This window comes from Elephantulus edwardii, unplaced genomic scaffold, assembly GCF_000299155.1.
Source record: "Elephantulus edwardii isolate Elephantulus edwardi_28Jun2011 unplaced genomic scaffold, EleEdw1.0 scaffold00044, whole genome shotgun sequence".
Classification (NCBI taxonomy): Eukaryota; Metazoa; Chordata; class Mammalia; order Macroscelidea; family Macroscelididae; genus Elephantulus; species Elephantulus edwardii.
The window spans coordinates 13,342,007-13,357,579 of NW_006399794.1; the positions used below are offsets into that span (position 1 = coordinate 13,342,007).

Genomic DNA, 15,573 nt, shown 5'->3' on the forward strand with positions numbered 1-15,573 from the left:
AAGCTCAATCCCTTCTTTAGGAAAGCTTTCATTTTTAATATTAGAAGAACCTTAGGAGGACCTTATCCCAATCCCCATGTATTATCTCCACTTTGCCTCATAACAGCCCTACAAAAATAGGAATCCTTATCCTAACTGTAGCCATTGTCGTAGATGTATTTACAGCAGTCTCAAACTGTGTTTTCTACAAAAAGCAGTCATCTCAGAGAAAGTGTTACACAGGAGGCTTTCCCTGAATAGTGGGATGGAGAGCTTGGTTTCACTTGTACCCTTTTCTCATGTCTATTCTGTTCAGCCCTTAGAAAACAGCTGCCATTCCTCACAGGCTCATTTCAGTGGGACAGTCCAGAGAAGAGTTAGAAAACGCCATCTGTCTCCTAGATCACCTGTAGCTGTTTGTACACAAAACCTCTTCTTTAACATGTTAACAGCTGGGAGAGACCACATGTCATGTATGGGCAACTGTTGGATTGGCTTCGGTACCTGGTAGCCTGGCAGCCAGTCATCATTGGCCTGGTACAAGGCATCAACTACATCCTGGGCCTGGAATAGTTAGGAAGAAGGAGCATCACAGGAGAACCCACCCACCCACCATGGACCTTAGGGCACTATCCTTCCTGCCCACAAAGCATCCTGGGTGGGAAAGACTCACAGGGGCAGTTGGGCCACTCAGGATCCCCTCTGGCTGTGTCTGGACTGGGGAGGGTTATAATGGAGAGCCAGCCAGTGGGCTGCCAGCAGTTGGGGGCTTTTTAAAAGAAAACTATTTTGATGAATATATTTAAAAAAAAACCCCAAAACCTTTTTTTATTGTGGAGCATATAAATTGCCCCCAACTCCTCTAGGCCTAACTCTTCTGCTTGTGCAGAACCACTTTTTTTTTGGTGTGAAGGGGCCTCATCTCTGAGATCACTGGTAGGTTCTCAAGTAGCTGAGGACCTCTGTCTCTCCATTCCCCTCAAGGCGGTGATGTTGGGCCGTGGGGGCTTCTGTTGACGGCAGTGATTGAGGGCTCCTTGAGCAAGTTTATGCTTCAACCTGGAAGTGGTAATATGTTCCAACGGACACTCTGGTGCACTGCCTCATCACTTCCTTCTCTGAAAGCAGAGTACATGTGTGCATGTGTGTTCGTGCTCAGATGGTGGCAGATGTGGACCTTCTTCCTGTTACCAGTCTGCTGAAGCTGCAAGCGATTCTCAACTAGGGAACGCCCCTGTGTGAACATCATCACAGGCAAACAGGCAGCAGGAGTGGTGGGTGGCAGGGAGAGGGTAAGACTCAGTGTACTTGGGTTCTGGAAAGAGGTTTCCTGGCAGGCCTCAGCCCTAGTTCAAAGAATTCTGAAGTAAAGAGGCAAAGATCTTCAATACTGGGTTCCTAAGGAATATGCCAGCCCCTTCAAGGGCAGCAAGAACCAAGCGAGATCTTGTCACTCTGGTCTGAATAAAGCTCCATGAGCTAGGTTGGAAAGCTGAGGATCCATCTGGCTTCTTTTCTTCCTACATTTTCCTTTGGGGTCCCCGTGAGTACCTTGCTGTTGCTGCCTTTGCTCCTCCCATCTGAGGGCGGGGTGGTCTTCCCTGACTTCCCACCACTCCCTCTCAATATCTGGAAGGAGTGGTGGAGTGCTGGGCCCCTTGGAGCATCACTGGGTCCCCCTTAACATAGGTGACTATCCATCCTTCCAGGCATCCATCCATCCATGATGCTTGGTTGGCGAAGAAGAAGACCCTCAACCAGGTGGATTGACATGGTGACTGTGTCACTGGCCTCTAAGGGTGTTAGAAAATGTGAAGATGGCGCAGGACAGGGTTTGGATCTGTTGTTCATAGGGTCACTGTGAGTTGTACTTGACAGCACATAAAACAACATCCGTCCTTACCGCTTGAGGTCACTACTCTGCTGTCACCCTCACTCTGCAGGCCATGCCTGACCTAATGTGCTCTTCACCCTGCTGGAACTTTCCACTGTCCCCCTCTGCTCATGTCACTTGTTTGTGGCTCCAGTCTTGGAGGTAGAATGGGGACTGGTTGCAGGGCACAGGGTCATCCACCCTTTCACTTTTGTCCTCACTATCCCTGTACCAGACTTATATGAGAAACTGTCTAAGGCTGTGCTTCCATACATAATGGTCTCATGTGTTCACAGTGATCCATTTGGTTATATTCCGTGATGGAGCCCTAACTCCTCTCTACCCTCCATGGGATACCAAAAAAGATCATCTGACTTAGTTGACACCTACAAACCAAGCCCAGGACAACTCCATCCTCCACTCCAGTTGATCTGAAAGTTGATAGATTACATTTTGAAAGGGACACTGTATGTCTAAAGCAGAGATACGAATCCAGCTTTTCCATAAAATTGGTTTTCTAGCAGGCTGTGTTCCTGATGTCCTGCTAAGACACCTGGGGGTTACCATGAGTCCAGACTAGGTTTGATGGCAACTGATCTCTTTGGTTTTATATTCCTGATGTGTTCCCCAAAAACCACTTCCACCTCCTGACCTCCCTGACTATACCCGGCATTCTCATCCTCCTGGTCACATGCATGACAGACCTCAGGCTCTATGCTCTTGCCTTTCTCCTGACACGTGTATGTACATGGATTGGCTCCCCTGGGCCTGGCTTTGCCTCCACAGATCCACCACCTTAAATGTACCCAGGTCTCCTCACAGCTCACCCATGTGAGTCCCCACTCTGCCATGGCCCTCCAGCCAGCCCATGCCACAGCTCCATTTGTCATTAGAATTACAGGAGGTAGACACATCTTTGTTGCTACTGTCAGTGCAGGGTTGGTTTTTCCTCGGAAGTGCCCTCCCCCTGCTCTCAAGGCCATTTCTCTAGATTTGTTCCAAGTTTCGCAGCTCACTGTGAGATTTCTTCAGGCAAAGCAGGGAAGCACTCTGAACTTAGCCCCTTGGAATGGTTCACATGCACTGGACACAGATGAATGGGGCCTTGAACACCAAAAAGAAGGATTCCGAGGAAGGAGGGGCTCTTTAAGGTTTCTTGGGAACCAAGTAGGGGGAGTCTAGAGAACCTGTACTTCTAGCTTAAGTGCCTAAGATGAAAGAAGGGAGGCGTTTACAGGTGTACTAGGGGTTTGGGAACCATGGGGAAGATGGTTGCGGTGAGTGGGAGTCAGAAAGTCCAGGATGTGGGTATGTTAGCGAAGCATTGAGCCTGATGTCAGAATGTTCCCACTTGGGAGTACTTGGTCCCCGGGACTGCTGACCCTTGGATATCAGTGTGGATGAGGAAGAAGCAGGCCCACTCTGAAGCGTGAAGGTTGGCACCACAGCCCTGCCTCTTCTCCAGGATGGACGTGCCAACCACAGTGGACCAAGACCAGTTCACTCACTGTGTGACCCTGAGAGTAGGATGTGAGGGAGATGGAGTGAAGGCCCTAATCTGACCTCTGGAGAGTAACAGGAAGGTTCCTGTCTGCTGTGAGCTTTGGTTCAAAAAGAGTTGGACACAGCCAGGAAGAACTTGAAGGTTTAGGTTTAAGAACCTGAGGTCAGCAGTGCCTGCTCTGGATACCTTGAAAGTGGAAGTGAAAGGAGGTAATATTTTTTCCAGAATTTCACTACATCTCCTGCCCTTTCCCAGAACCAGCTCTGAGAAACAGTTAGCTCTCATCCACCACAAGCAGTGAAGAGAGCATTGCCCCTGTGTGAGTAGGTAAGTCCTTGGCCGCTCTTTAGGCATTTAGTTTCTCTACCCCTATAGTGAAAGAGGTAGATTGGACATTATAGTATATTAATGTCCAAAGTGAAGGGAGTAGAAGGAGTTGTCACTAGATAATCACCCAGCCATATTCATATTTCTAAATGATTAAAGAATTCCAGCCTGTATTAGATGCCTGGTCTTTAGGCGTTCCCAGCTGAGACAGCTGAAGAGTGAAATCGAGTAAATAGCCGTACCTGGCAGCTCAGTTCAGACTTAGTGAGGGGCTACAGGAAGGAATGGGCCACATGGACGCCTTCAGAAGGGAGGCGTTTATTCATAATTTTTTCCCACATCCCCCAGAGAAAGGGGGAAGTTGTCAGAGAGCCAGGAGCACCAGCACCTATGTGTGCACCATGATTCTGAGACAGCCTTGGATACCAGGTGGGACCCGGGGCTGGGCGTGTGCATGAGCGGGATATGGGGCACGTGGTGAGTAGTCTTCCTTCGAGGTGAACTCCGTCCCACTATGTGTGATACTGCTTTAAGCCTCTGCCTAGGTGCTCTGGTCTGGCTCTTGCTTGACTCAGAAGAGGCTAAAGGGTGAAGGCAAAGAGGTCCTTCTGATACCTGAGAAGATCCTTGGAATCTGGGATACACAGGCAGTAAATCCCTTTCCAGGAAGGACCCACCCTTTTATAAGTCAGGATACTACTGAGTTTTGTCAGGAGTTTGGACAGCTGGCTGACCTCACTGCCTATCTTTTCCTCAGGTTTCAGGCCCTTGTGGGCCCTCCTGTGTGTCTACATCACTCTCCAGGCCAGAGCGACACCCATGCCTCAGAGCACCACAGCTGCCAGTGCCTCCGCTGGCATCACACAGGACCCCCTACTCTTTGCCCACAACAGTCCCAGCAGCTAAGCTGTGCCCAGCAGTGGAAGTGACCTGGTCAGAAATTGAAGTACCACTGAGTAAGGACTGGTTATGCTGGGAACCGTGGGGGACACAGGGTCAGGGTAGGGTGGACTTCCCCACCATAAAGCCCACCACTAGCAAGGCCAGACTGAGTGCTTAGAGTTCTCCATCCTACTCCCCAGAACTGTAGGTGAGGTGCAGGGTCCAGCTTCCAAGCTTTCCCTGGTCTAATGGAGAACATTTAGGAATAAGGAATGTCATAGGAACTTGCGTCTTGCTTGCTTAGGCACCCCAGTACCTTCCACAATACCTTGCCTGCATACTGATCACCTTGTTAGTATTACCACCTTGGCCTGAGCTCCCAGTACCAGAGAGGCTGGGTACTAGGAAAGGCCATCCTGAGGATTATGAGGAAATACACTCAGAAGAGAAGTCATCACATAACCCAAGGGCCCATCACCAAATTCTCTTTATTCAGGCAGGTAATGACGAAAAATAACAATACAGGACTCTTTCGAGGCCCTGTAATTGGAATGAGTCCACTTTAAATCCTTTCACGAGGATCCATTGGAGGGCAGGTTTGGTGATTGGAGGGCATAGGCATGTGTACTTCCCTCTTTTTGGAGTTTCCCACTTAGGTGAGGTGTACAGGAAGATTGCAGGTTCCTGACTGTGGTGAGGTGGGCAGGGCAGACAGCACAGCAGAGGGGAGAGCCTGCTGTGCGGAAAGACTAATGGCCAAACGTGTCCCTAGATGGAATGCTGACTGTCCTGCACCGGCTGCAGTCGCTTCCCCTTCAGCATTCTCTACTGGAGCTCCCAGGCCAGCTGCGGGAGGGCCCCCTCAGGTGAGAGAGGAAGCAACAGTGAGGCCTGTGGGTGGGCAGCCTTCTGTGGTGTAGTTCTCTCATGGCCTTTCCTGCATACTCCACCCTCTCCAGCTGGGAGCACAGGCGTACAAACACCTGGCTGTGGAGGGCCTTGGTGCTGGAGGAGCTGAGCCCTGCCCTATGCAGCACCAACTTCTGTGTTCTCGTGGATCCCGCACAGATTGCCCAGCATCATGTCATTCTGTCCCAGCTCTGGGTGAGGCACTGAAGGGGGAAGGCTTCTGGGCACAACTACAGTGTGTGCCACGTGGCTGGTGGGAGGGTGGAAGTACGGGTTCTGCTCAGAACAGCTCTGTAAGTCATGTCCACTGGAACAGGGGAGGCACAGCCTGGAAATTCCAAGAGACTACCCTCCACTCCTTGGCCCTGATCTTTATCTGCCTTCATGTTTTTCAGGCTGAACCGAAGACAACTCTGCCTCCCACTCAAGAAACCCTGCCTTCCAGTCACCACCCAAGCCCACAAGTGCCATTTCAGCAGGGTAAAGAGGCAGCAGGCCCAGCAGGACAGACCCCTAGACGAGAATGTGGGGCCCTCCTACCTGGGTGGTTAACAGGAGGGCAGCATTTCCTTCCCACCACACACTTGTGCTGGCCTTCCCTCAGGAATCCCTTCGTCTGTTACTGCCTCTCATCTGCCTAGAGAACCACAGTACTTTCCTAAATGCTTCCTCCTCCTGCCTTTTTCTTGATGTCCTGCCCGTGACACCACTGTTCTACGGTTCAGAAACCTGTAAGACCTATCAGGATCTTAGTCCCTACCTATATGTCTAACAACCCTCCAGCATGTCTGCAAGTATTCTTACTTGCTCCTTTGATCCTCTCTGCCTAACCATCTCAGCAGCTGAATTGTTAAATCTATTGTGCTGACCACATTCTGTATTAATAATACAGTATTTAGTAATGTTCTAGTAATGTTTTGTTTTTATTTCACCCCCTATAATGGGCTGTCCTAGAGAAGAGACACTGAGAGAGGCTGCTTCTGATCCACAACTGAATTTATATAGGCCCTCCACTGTGGGCATTCATAAATGATTATACAGGGCATCTTTGGCATCTGCTCATTAAGGCTCAAGTTCCACTTGCAGGGTAGTGGCCTCCCCAGAAGGGAGTATTGGAAAGAGACACACATTCGGAAGCTAAAATTTCAGGAGTTGACATTGTCATTCTGACTCCCAAGACCTTGAGGACAGAATTGCCCAATAGAGTTTCCAAGGCTGTAATCTAGATGGAAGCTGACCTGTCTCCCTCAGAGCACCTGGACCCTCTGGTCAGTGGCTGAGCCCTGCCCCACGCAGCCAGCAGAGCTTCATCAGGGAACCTAAAAAGAAGCAGGCCCATCGAGCTTCTCAGAGGGAGAGCCAAGAAATGGCTTATGGGCAAGCACTCAGGGAAGGGATCTGATAGAGAGCCCATAGCTCCAGAAGACTGAAAGGTACACATGCTCCAGACAGCCCAGATCCCCCTTGTTCACCACACAGCTCAAGGAAGCTCAGCACTTAAGGGCAAAAAATAGACTTTATTTACAAGTAATAACATTTAGAAAAGATCCATCCCTGGCCCTAACAGCCTTCCCATCACTCCAAATCCCACCCCACCCCACCAGGCATGGGGCACAGGGTATGGGAGGCATCACTGTCTCTTGGGGCTTGGCCACCATTGGCCCGGGAGCTGAGAGAAGGCACTGAGAGGGACAGGAGGAGGAGGACTAGGCGAAGTCAGCATCAGGGAAACAGGTAGGGGCCACTCATTGATACTGGCCCTTTAATGCTTTGCCTGAAAAAGAGAGAAACAGTCACCTGTCTGGGGAAGTCTGGTGATGCCACCCTGTACGAGCTTGCTCAGGAAACCCTCCTGCTCCACACAGCCTTAGGTACTCTCTCGGCCAGGAGAGATCGTCAGCCCTGGACAGTCTACTGTTGCTGCCAGTGCCTAATATATTCTCATTGGGTTGGAGCCATCTTCTCCCCTTAATAAGTAAGCAGTAACGAGGATATGGCCGTTGTCATGTATGATTAAGTGAGAATCAAGCTATATAGACTTGCAAGTGGATTTTTAGGGGCAGTAAAGCTCATTTTTCTTCTAAGGAGCAGCTGGTGGATTTGAATTGCTTAGCTTTGGGTTAGCAGTGCAATTCCTTACCAATGAGCCCACAAAATTCTTAATTAGGCCACGGAAGAACATCTTAAATCCCTCACCCTTTCACCCCCTGGCTCGGCCTTGTCTCAGTTTCTGTCCCCACGGGACAGCCTCTAGAGGGTCTTTGTTCCTTATCACTTGTCCTCCCCACCACAGTACATTCACCTTGCCCTTGGCGCGAGGGGTGGCAGCAGCACTGGTGGAGCTGGCTGTGGTGGCAATGCGCGGAGAGCGGCGTGTTCCACTGCGCGTGCTGGGGGAGGTCTTAGATGAGGCTTTCTTTGAGGCTCCTCGCCGTAGAAGGCTATTCCCGAGCTTCTTGGGTGTGTTGAGGATGTTGAAGGCCATTGACTGGCGCCGGTCAGCCTGTAAGGGAGGGCTGTCAAACTGGGAAACCTGCCAGAGGGCAGTAGGGCTGTTCAGAGGCTGCTCCCCTCCCAAACTAACCTGTTTAACAGCAGGGGCTGCTTTCTCTGGGGCCTTGGTAGTGCTCTGTTTGCGCCCCTCATGTCGGTCACGGTCACGGGGAGTCATGGGGCGTGGGAAACAGCTGGTGGCCTTCTTGGCCTAAGGAGAAGAGGAAAATCAGGCAAATAGGAAGAATCCGTATTTGAAGCCAGAGTTCCTGGCCTCTAAATTGCTTCTGATAACCCAGAGGGTTTTCTTCTAGCAGTGCTTATTCCTACATCAGGTCTTTGGACACAGAAGCCTTCCCTGATTCCACTTTTCCAGTCTGGTCAGCTAGGCCCAAGGGGCCTACATCACCCACCTCGGGGGTGCCGGGGCCCTGGTGAGACTCTGAGGAAACACGCTTGCGCTGCTGTCGGGTGGTAATGCCAGCGCCTTCAGTGTTCTGGGTGGGCTGCATGCTGGCTCGGCGCAGGGTCTCCTGGGGATCGCCAGTTTTCATCTCCTCGTCTGTGATGGTGGCCAGGCTTAGGGAATGCTGTGTGGGGTGGAAGGTGGTCAGTGGAGTCCAGCTGTTTCACAGAGCAGGCCCTGGAGTACCCCAGCACTCTCACTTTTCCTATCTCCAAAGCCTCCCCCTTCCTGTTCTCTTCACCACCAGTGTGGACACACAGTGACAGAGTGGACTCTTCTCCTAGAACTTCCTGAACATCCTTCTTGCTGGTCACCCTCCTCAGCAGTCTAGAGACACTAGCACTGATGCACTGAGGGGGAACGCCAAGGGAGGGAGCAATGAGCCAGTGTGGGTAGGTCCTACTCTGATGACCCCAGGGCTCACCCTGGACTCTACAGGATAGCAGGTCTTCAGGTGTGGGGGGCATACTCGATTGCGCCGCTGTAGCTCTGCAATGCGGTTCCAGTCATCAAGTTGTTCCGGTTCATCCTGGCAGGTGCCCATGTAGAAACTGTTTCTTCCTGGAAGGCAGGAAAATTGACTGAGTTTGGGGGGTGACCCATTGGCCCTGGTGTCTCGTCAGCCTTTGCTGTCATCACTTCCCCTTGGATAGGCCCAGCCCTCCCCTGACACGGAACTCCAGGTACAGAAGTGAGTGAGGCATGGGCACCCTTTCTACCTTGGGGGCTTGCTCACTGCTCTCCCTCAGGAGGTAAAAAGTCATATGTAAAGGCTAGTATTAATCATTTGCAAAAGTATGGTGCCCAGTACAAGAAAAACTAATTGAGAGTTAAGAACTGATCACCTAGAGGAGCTCCTAGGGCTCACAGAACAAACATCTCTAAGTCCATCTCTAAGGAAAAGAAGAAGCTAGCGTGACCCTTCCAGAAGGCCGTCATTACCTGAGGAGGCCCTGACAGACTCAGCAGCAGCTTAAGAGTGTCTTTTGTCAGGATCTGGTTTCATTCTAACTTGTTCCCATGGTCTCCTCACCTGAAGGGGGCCCACTGGACACCCTGGCCTGGGAGTGGCGGGCAGAGCTGCGAGTGGTGGGCCGGTAGCCAGGCAGGCTAAGCAGGGCCGAATTGCCATCATTGGTAGAGCTCAAGCAGGGCAGAGACTGGGAAGAGGTGGTTCGAAGGCTGGCCTGGGGCGCAGGGGCAGACTGTGTGCTGTGGAAGGATGAGTTGGCACTGTCTGGCTCCTCCACATCCAGCTTCTGGAAGACAATATGAATCCATGCTGTGGGTGGGACAGGATCCTGGTCTCTGAAAAGGTCCCCCGCTCCCCGCCCCTCCTGAAGCTCCTGGGACCCCATACAACATCTGCATATATTCCCACACTGCTTAGCAAGGGGCCAATATTTGCATTTCACTGCAGAAAATGGGCCTTGTTGCCAGAAGCATTCACAAGGTGCTGAGGTTGTTAAGACTTTTCCATTGACTCTTTGAGGGATAGAAAGCTACTATCAGCCCATTTTAGAGGTGAGGTGCAAAAAAATAAAAGGGATGGGCCATGGTCAAAGAGCTAAGAATTGGCAGAACTGGAATTAGAACCCGTATCCTGAGCACTAAGTTTGCCCCAAAGCCTCCACTGTCCCTTAGACCAAGGGCACTGACCATCTAGAGTTTCTTCAGCTTCTTGTTAGCAGAGGGCACCCACACACAGGTCTCCCTGCTGCACCAAAGCACCTCTCCTCCCCATCCTCCTCCTGGGACAGGGAAACAAGGGCAGAAGTCCACAGCCTGGCCGGTGACCATGAGACAGTTCAGCCCAGGGTGCACTGGGAAGCAGCTACGCTGCACCTTACCACACATTCTCTTCAGCCTGCACCAGTGGTGTACAAGGGGAGAAGGCTCTCATCTCAGTGACACAGATCTGATTGCAGCTCTGCCCCTTACTACCAGACCCTAAACCCATCACTTGCTTATTGGTAGAATATGGACTGATGATCCCTGCCTGCATCCTGAGGACCCAGAGCCTCATCTTCATCTCTGAAGATAAGCATGACTGTCCTCAGCCTGGTCACTAGAAGTCTGCAGCCTTTCCTCCCAGCAGCCTGACCTTGGTCATGGTGATGTTGATGATTTGTGTGGTGCGTCGACGAGCAGAGCGGGTCTTACGACCCGAGTCCAGAAAGTCGTCCCCCATGGAGTCCAGGCTGCTCTCCAGGGGGGCCTGACTCCGAGTAGAGATGGGTGTGAAGTAGAGACTCTCCAGGGATTCTACCTTGCGGGGCAGACGCTGGGAGATGGGGGATGCTGGCTCTCCAGGAACACTGGTGCCATCTGGCTGGGTACGAGGCAGCTTGCTGTGGAAAGGAAACCTGCTGACGTGCGATTCCGGAACTAGAAGGCGTTTGGTCCATTGCTTAGTACCCAGTTATCAGCCAGGAGACAAGATCAAGCACACCCTTCTTACTCTGATTTTTCAGAAGCAACAAAGAGCTCCTGGCCTGGAACCTCCCTTCAATTCACACTCTCTGTGGCTCATTGATCCCCCTTGGCTGCTCTTGATGCCTCTGCCTGAGTAATTCAGAGCCTGGATTTCAGACTCATAAATCCAATTGTCTTGAGACCTCCCCTCAATGCCTGTAATAACTTCACAATGAACATATTGCGAATCACACCCATTCATCTGGTCTTCCTTTTGTATGTCCTGTGTCAGTGAGCACTGTCCTCTACTCAGTTACTCAGGTACGAACATGGGTATGATCCCAACCACATCCCTCTCCTGCCAAACCCAATGTCCTCGCAGCTCTCTACCCATACCCACTCCTCCCTGGTTCAGCTTCATCTCTGTGCACAGACTGTCTACGAGGTAGATTGGTGACAGTGGCCCCTCTAAACCCAGGTTTATCTGTCAAAGTGTCGGCAAGAGAACTTGTCACAGAGGACTGCTGCTAGAAAGTGACAGTACTTTTCAAGTGCTTACAACTGGCGTCCTGTGTGTACTAAACCCAATAAATGTTTCCAGTCTTACTATCTAGTCATGTTATTTTCTATAATATAATCCTATGATCCAAATTTAAGCCCCTGCAGCGGTTCCTCAGTGTCTAAGTCGGAATGCCTGCCTCCCAGCTATCCCTCCTCTCCACCTTGGTGCCCACTGCTCTCACTGTTCACGTGCTCACACAGCTGTCATGATGTGGAGCAGGAGGGCCTGCCCCACAGCAACATGCACACTAGCTGTCTTCTCTGTGACCCATACAGCCAGCTGGAACAATACATGTAACGCTTTTATCCTTCTCAAAGAACATGCTTCCTGGGGCTAACAGGGCCTCATCTTCTCCCTCTCAGTAGTCACTGTGCCCAAAATACTGTCTGATAACAGGTTCTCTGAATACGAGGCTTAAGGAAGGAGGGTGCCTCTGACCTGCTGATAGCAAGCGGGGTCCCCTCCTCACAGCTCAGGTCCAGGCTATCAATGCTCAGGTCCAGCTGGGGCTTATTCTGGGGCTCCTGGCTCTTTAAGGCATCAGTAGCCACTGGGAGCTTGCCTAGGTCTCGGAGCTGCTGGTCGGCATGGGCAACCTGGGCAAGAGAAGGGTAGGAGGAGAATGAGGAAAGTGGGGAGGCTGGAAGCAGAGATCCACTGGGCAGGATGAGGAAACTGCAGTCACACACACACACCTGTGCCTCCAAACTGTGCACCTGGGCAGTGAGTTGGTGGCAGGTCTGCTCAGCCTCCTTGGTCTTCAGCGTGGCCTGCTGCAGCTCCCCGTCCAGACGTTCGGCTTCGGCACGCAGCTCCTTGTTCTCCTTCTGTAGCTGCTCGAGGCCCCGCAGCTGCTCCTGCAGCTCTTGGTTCTGCTGCTTCTTGGCATCATAATGTGTCTTGGCTTTCTCCATCTGTGTGGGCACAGAGGACAGGAGGTCTAGTGGGTGCTGGAAGCAGAGGCAGATATGATGGGCCAGACGGGGTTCCTCACCTGCAGCTTGTAGTGCTCAGCGGCCTGCTCCTTCTGGCTCAGCTGGGCCTGCAGCTCAGTGAGCTGGGCCTGGAGTCGCTGGGCCTCCTGCTGGCTCTCACCACCCTGAACCTGGAAAAGCTTATCATTAGGATTGGGCTGGATGCTCCACCCAAACCCACAGCTTGGCTTAGCCCCTTGCTCCCTAGCTGTTCTCCAACTAACACACACCTCCTCCCAACACCACTCACCCTGTGAGGTCTAGTTCTGTGAGAGCTATTCCTGGCCAGCCCCTGTGCCACCTGCTTTCTGACACATATATTCTAACAGACCTATCTTGGCCAGGGATAAATGATCTCAGTCTATGAGAATAAGGGCAAACTCAAAAGAGGAAAGGAAGCAATCTCAGGGGAGAGAGACCACAAGGAACACGGCACTTGGCACATGTGAGCTGAGGACACAACTCATTTATTATCAAACTATGAAGTAATCATCTCCATTTTACAGATGAAAACAGTGAGCTCAGAGACTTTTAAGCAAAATGACCAAGGTCACAATAAAGTTACTAAATAGAGAAAGATTTGAATCTTGCTTCACAAAAATGCAAGATCACCCAGAACACAGTCTCCTTCAGGGCAGGGGCCCGGTCTGAGTCTCTACTCACTGGCTTTGCCTTGCTCAGTGTTAGATGCTTGGCAGGGCCGTCCTGGCCTCTGCTGTATCTCTCAGCACAAGGCAGGCTCCACAAGGAGCATGAGGAAGGCACTTACTTCTTAGGCCAAATGTACGGTGCATAAGGAAGGTGAGTAGGGACTGTCATATCTTTACGGCATCAGTAGCAACTTGAGCCCCAAACAGCTCCTATAACCCATTGAGGCTTCGGTGAGCCCCAAAGTGGCTGAGAGTCATTTGTCCCTGACTAAAGTCCACAAAGGCCTGACCCACAAAAAAGCAAAATACTGAACACAATAAGACATGGTTGGAAACATGACCTTATTAAATTTCACTGTAATACTAAATATTAACACACCGCTCTGCGAGTTCAGATTATCTAGACCAGCGGTGTCCAACACCATTCACTGCTACAGAGAATGTGAAAGGTGACTAGTGTTGACTGAAGGATTTCAATTTCAGAAGCCCATTTGGCTAATGCCTACTACAGTGGACAGCAGAGGCCTAGAGGTATGGGAGCGCTGCTACCCGCCCCTTGAGCGCTCCCAGGAGGCACATGCAGGGTTCCTGAGTCACAGGGGAGCTTGGAAGGTTGCCTGGCACCCAGAGCCCCTCCTCTGCCTCCCCACCCACCACAGCTCAAGGGCCAAAGAGCCGCTCCCTCCCATCTCTGAGGCTGAGCAGAGGTAAGGCCTATCCCTGTGAGCCCACCTTCAGCTTCTGCTGCTGCACCTTGCTGGCCTGATCATGGTCGGCCAGCTTCTTGTTCAGTTCTTCCACCTGAGGAGAGGGAAGGGAAGATGGAACAGAAGGCTCAGAACGCTGCCCTCTGGATAACCAGAGTATGGCATTTCCCAGGGGAGTGGCCCCAGTCCTAAATGAGGAAACCCTTTCTTTTTCTGGTTTCCAACTAGGTAGCAGCCTCACTGCTGACTATGCTGATCAGCATAATTATAATCTGAGCGAGGTTATCCAACACAGAGAAGCTCCTGAGCCACCTGCCATACTCACCTCCAGCCTGGACTACAGATCCAGGAGCTAGATCAGCAGAACAGACCCTGGGGAGCTGACACTTGACTGCCACCCTGTTGGTGTCACCCTGACCCAACCTTTCCCACAATGAAGTAGAAAACAGGGACCTAGTCTAACTCTAGCAGACAGATGCATGAATATCCATCCCACTCTCATCCAGAGACTGCCAAAGCTAAAGCACACAGACGCTCAGACCTCTTCCCATATCCATACGCTGTTAATGGCCGGTGGCAGCAATGTGGCCGCTGTGGTTAGCATTGGGGAAAAGAATGCTGGAAGACAAGAGCAGGGGCAGCACACATACTCAAAGCCCACCCAGTTCCCACAAAGAGCAAAGGGAAGCAGGAACAAGAGGGAACACTACGGCCACCCCAAGCAACCCTGTCTCCTCCAGGCATTCAAGGAGTTCAAGCATGATCAGGCAAAGGGAAAGGGTGAGGGCTCCATTGCTAACTGTTTGCTGTTCTCTGTTCCTCATCATCTCGTGCTCCTTAGAGAAGGTGACAGGAGAAGAGAGGAGAACCCAACTCCTTAGCAGGCCAGAGGGGACGATGTAAGAGGGCAGGTGAAGAATATACCCTTGTGGCCTCCATGTTTTTCAGCTCCTCTGGTGTAGAATCTTCCTGTTCCCAGATCTCTCCATGACACACTCTAAGGAAGCAGCCCTGACCTGGAGGATGCTGGCCAGGCACCCAAACTCCCTAACTCTGAGGGCTGCCTTGCATATCATCTTACGGCTTGATATGCAAGTGAATCCATTCTCTCAGAAGGGAGTTATGTTTAACAAGGCGTGTCTACTTACTATCCCTCTGATTTGGGTCTCCTCAGCTTAGTACATGACTTGGAGCATCTACAACCCCAACGATTGATTCTGTCTCTGGTTCAAATATGGGAAAGATGAGCATCCTACCCTCCTCCCTGACAGGCAGATGAGAGAAAGTGAGAAAGGTGAGGCGGCCGACCTGGGCTGGGTGGGATGAGGCCTCAGAGGCCCAGGGCACCGCACTCCTGGGCAGCCTGGCGTCCAGGGCTTGACCCTGCCCCCTTCACAAACAGTTCACAACGGGAGCTGGCGGAGGCAAGCTGAGCTGGGCCATGCACCGAGACTGGTCACCGCTTAAGCAGCCAGCATTTAGCAAGAACCCCAGGCATTACCTGCTTAGTTTGCTCTCTCTGAAATAGTTCTAGGTGCTCCACCTGTGCGCGGGGGAGGGGCAACGGAAAGAGAGTAAGATGGGGCCAAAGAGGACTGGCCTGGCTGCCCAGCTGACCTCTGATCCTTGCTCCCATGGCACTGGACATCTCATAATTTCAAAAATACCACTTTGGCTCATTTGAGTCCCCAGTGGCCTCCCAGACAGGTGCACCTCCTCACAGGTGTGCCTTTGGAGAGAGCAAATGACCCTCACAGCCTAACTCCCCAAAGACAAAGCCTCCAGAGCAGGGAAAAGAAGAGTTGTGGTGTTTTCCCCTTGAAGACAACATG

At 51.6% G+C, this 15,573-nt stretch overlaps 3 protein-coding genes across 3 annotated transcripts in view; 2 read left to right on the forward strand and 1 right to left on the reverse strand.

Annotated features, from left to right (window-relative positions):
* Positions 1-935, forward strand: part of RNF121 (ring finger protein 121) — an 83,431-nt gene extending 82,496 nt beyond the window's left edge. The window contains exon 9 of the mRNA XM_006885542.1: positions 432-935. Coding sequence (XP_006885604.1) covers positions 432-552 — 121 coding nt within the window. The 3' untranslated portion in view covers positions 553-935. The remainder of the gene's footprint in view (positions 1-431) is intronic.
* A 2,176-nt stretch (positions 936-3,111) lies between these two features.
* On the forward strand, positions 3,112-6,876 carry IL18BP (interleukin 18 binding protein). The gene is given in 8 exon segments (XM_006885722.1): positions 3,112-3,160; positions 4,441-4,558; positions 4,560-4,639; positions 5,338-5,347; positions 5,349-5,462; positions 5,525-5,669; positions 5,870-5,938; positions 6,748-6,876. Coding segments are annotated over 8 exon segments (714 nt in total).
* A 360-nt stretch (positions 6,877-7,236) lies between these two features.
* The window catches only part of NUMA1 (nuclear mitotic apparatus protein 1), a 34,930-nt gene continuing 26,593 nt past the window's right edge, over positions 7,237-15,573 (reverse strand). The window contains exons 14-25 of the mRNA XM_006885723.1: positions 15,243-15,284; positions 13,767-13,835; positions 12,405-12,542; positions 12,106-12,324; positions 11,849-12,006; positions 10,538-10,784; positions 9,467-9,692; positions 8,858-8,994; positions 8,381-8,557; positions 8,059-8,178; positions 7,777-7,977; positions 7,237-7,248 (exon numbers count right to left, since the gene is read on the reverse strand). Of these exons, the coding sequence (XP_006885785.1) occupies positions 7,237-7,248; positions 7,777-7,977; positions 8,059-8,178; positions 8,381-8,557; positions 8,858-8,994; positions 9,467-9,692; positions 10,538-10,784; positions 11,849-12,006; positions 12,106-12,324; positions 12,405-12,542; positions 13,767-13,835; positions 15,243-15,284 (1,746 nt within the window). The remainder of the gene's footprint in view (positions 7,249-7,776; positions 7,978-8,058; positions 8,179-8,380; positions 8,558-8,857; positions 8,995-9,466; positions 9,693-10,537; positions 10,785-11,848; positions 12,007-12,105; positions 12,325-12,404; positions 12,543-13,766; positions 13,836-15,242; positions 15,285-15,573) is intronic.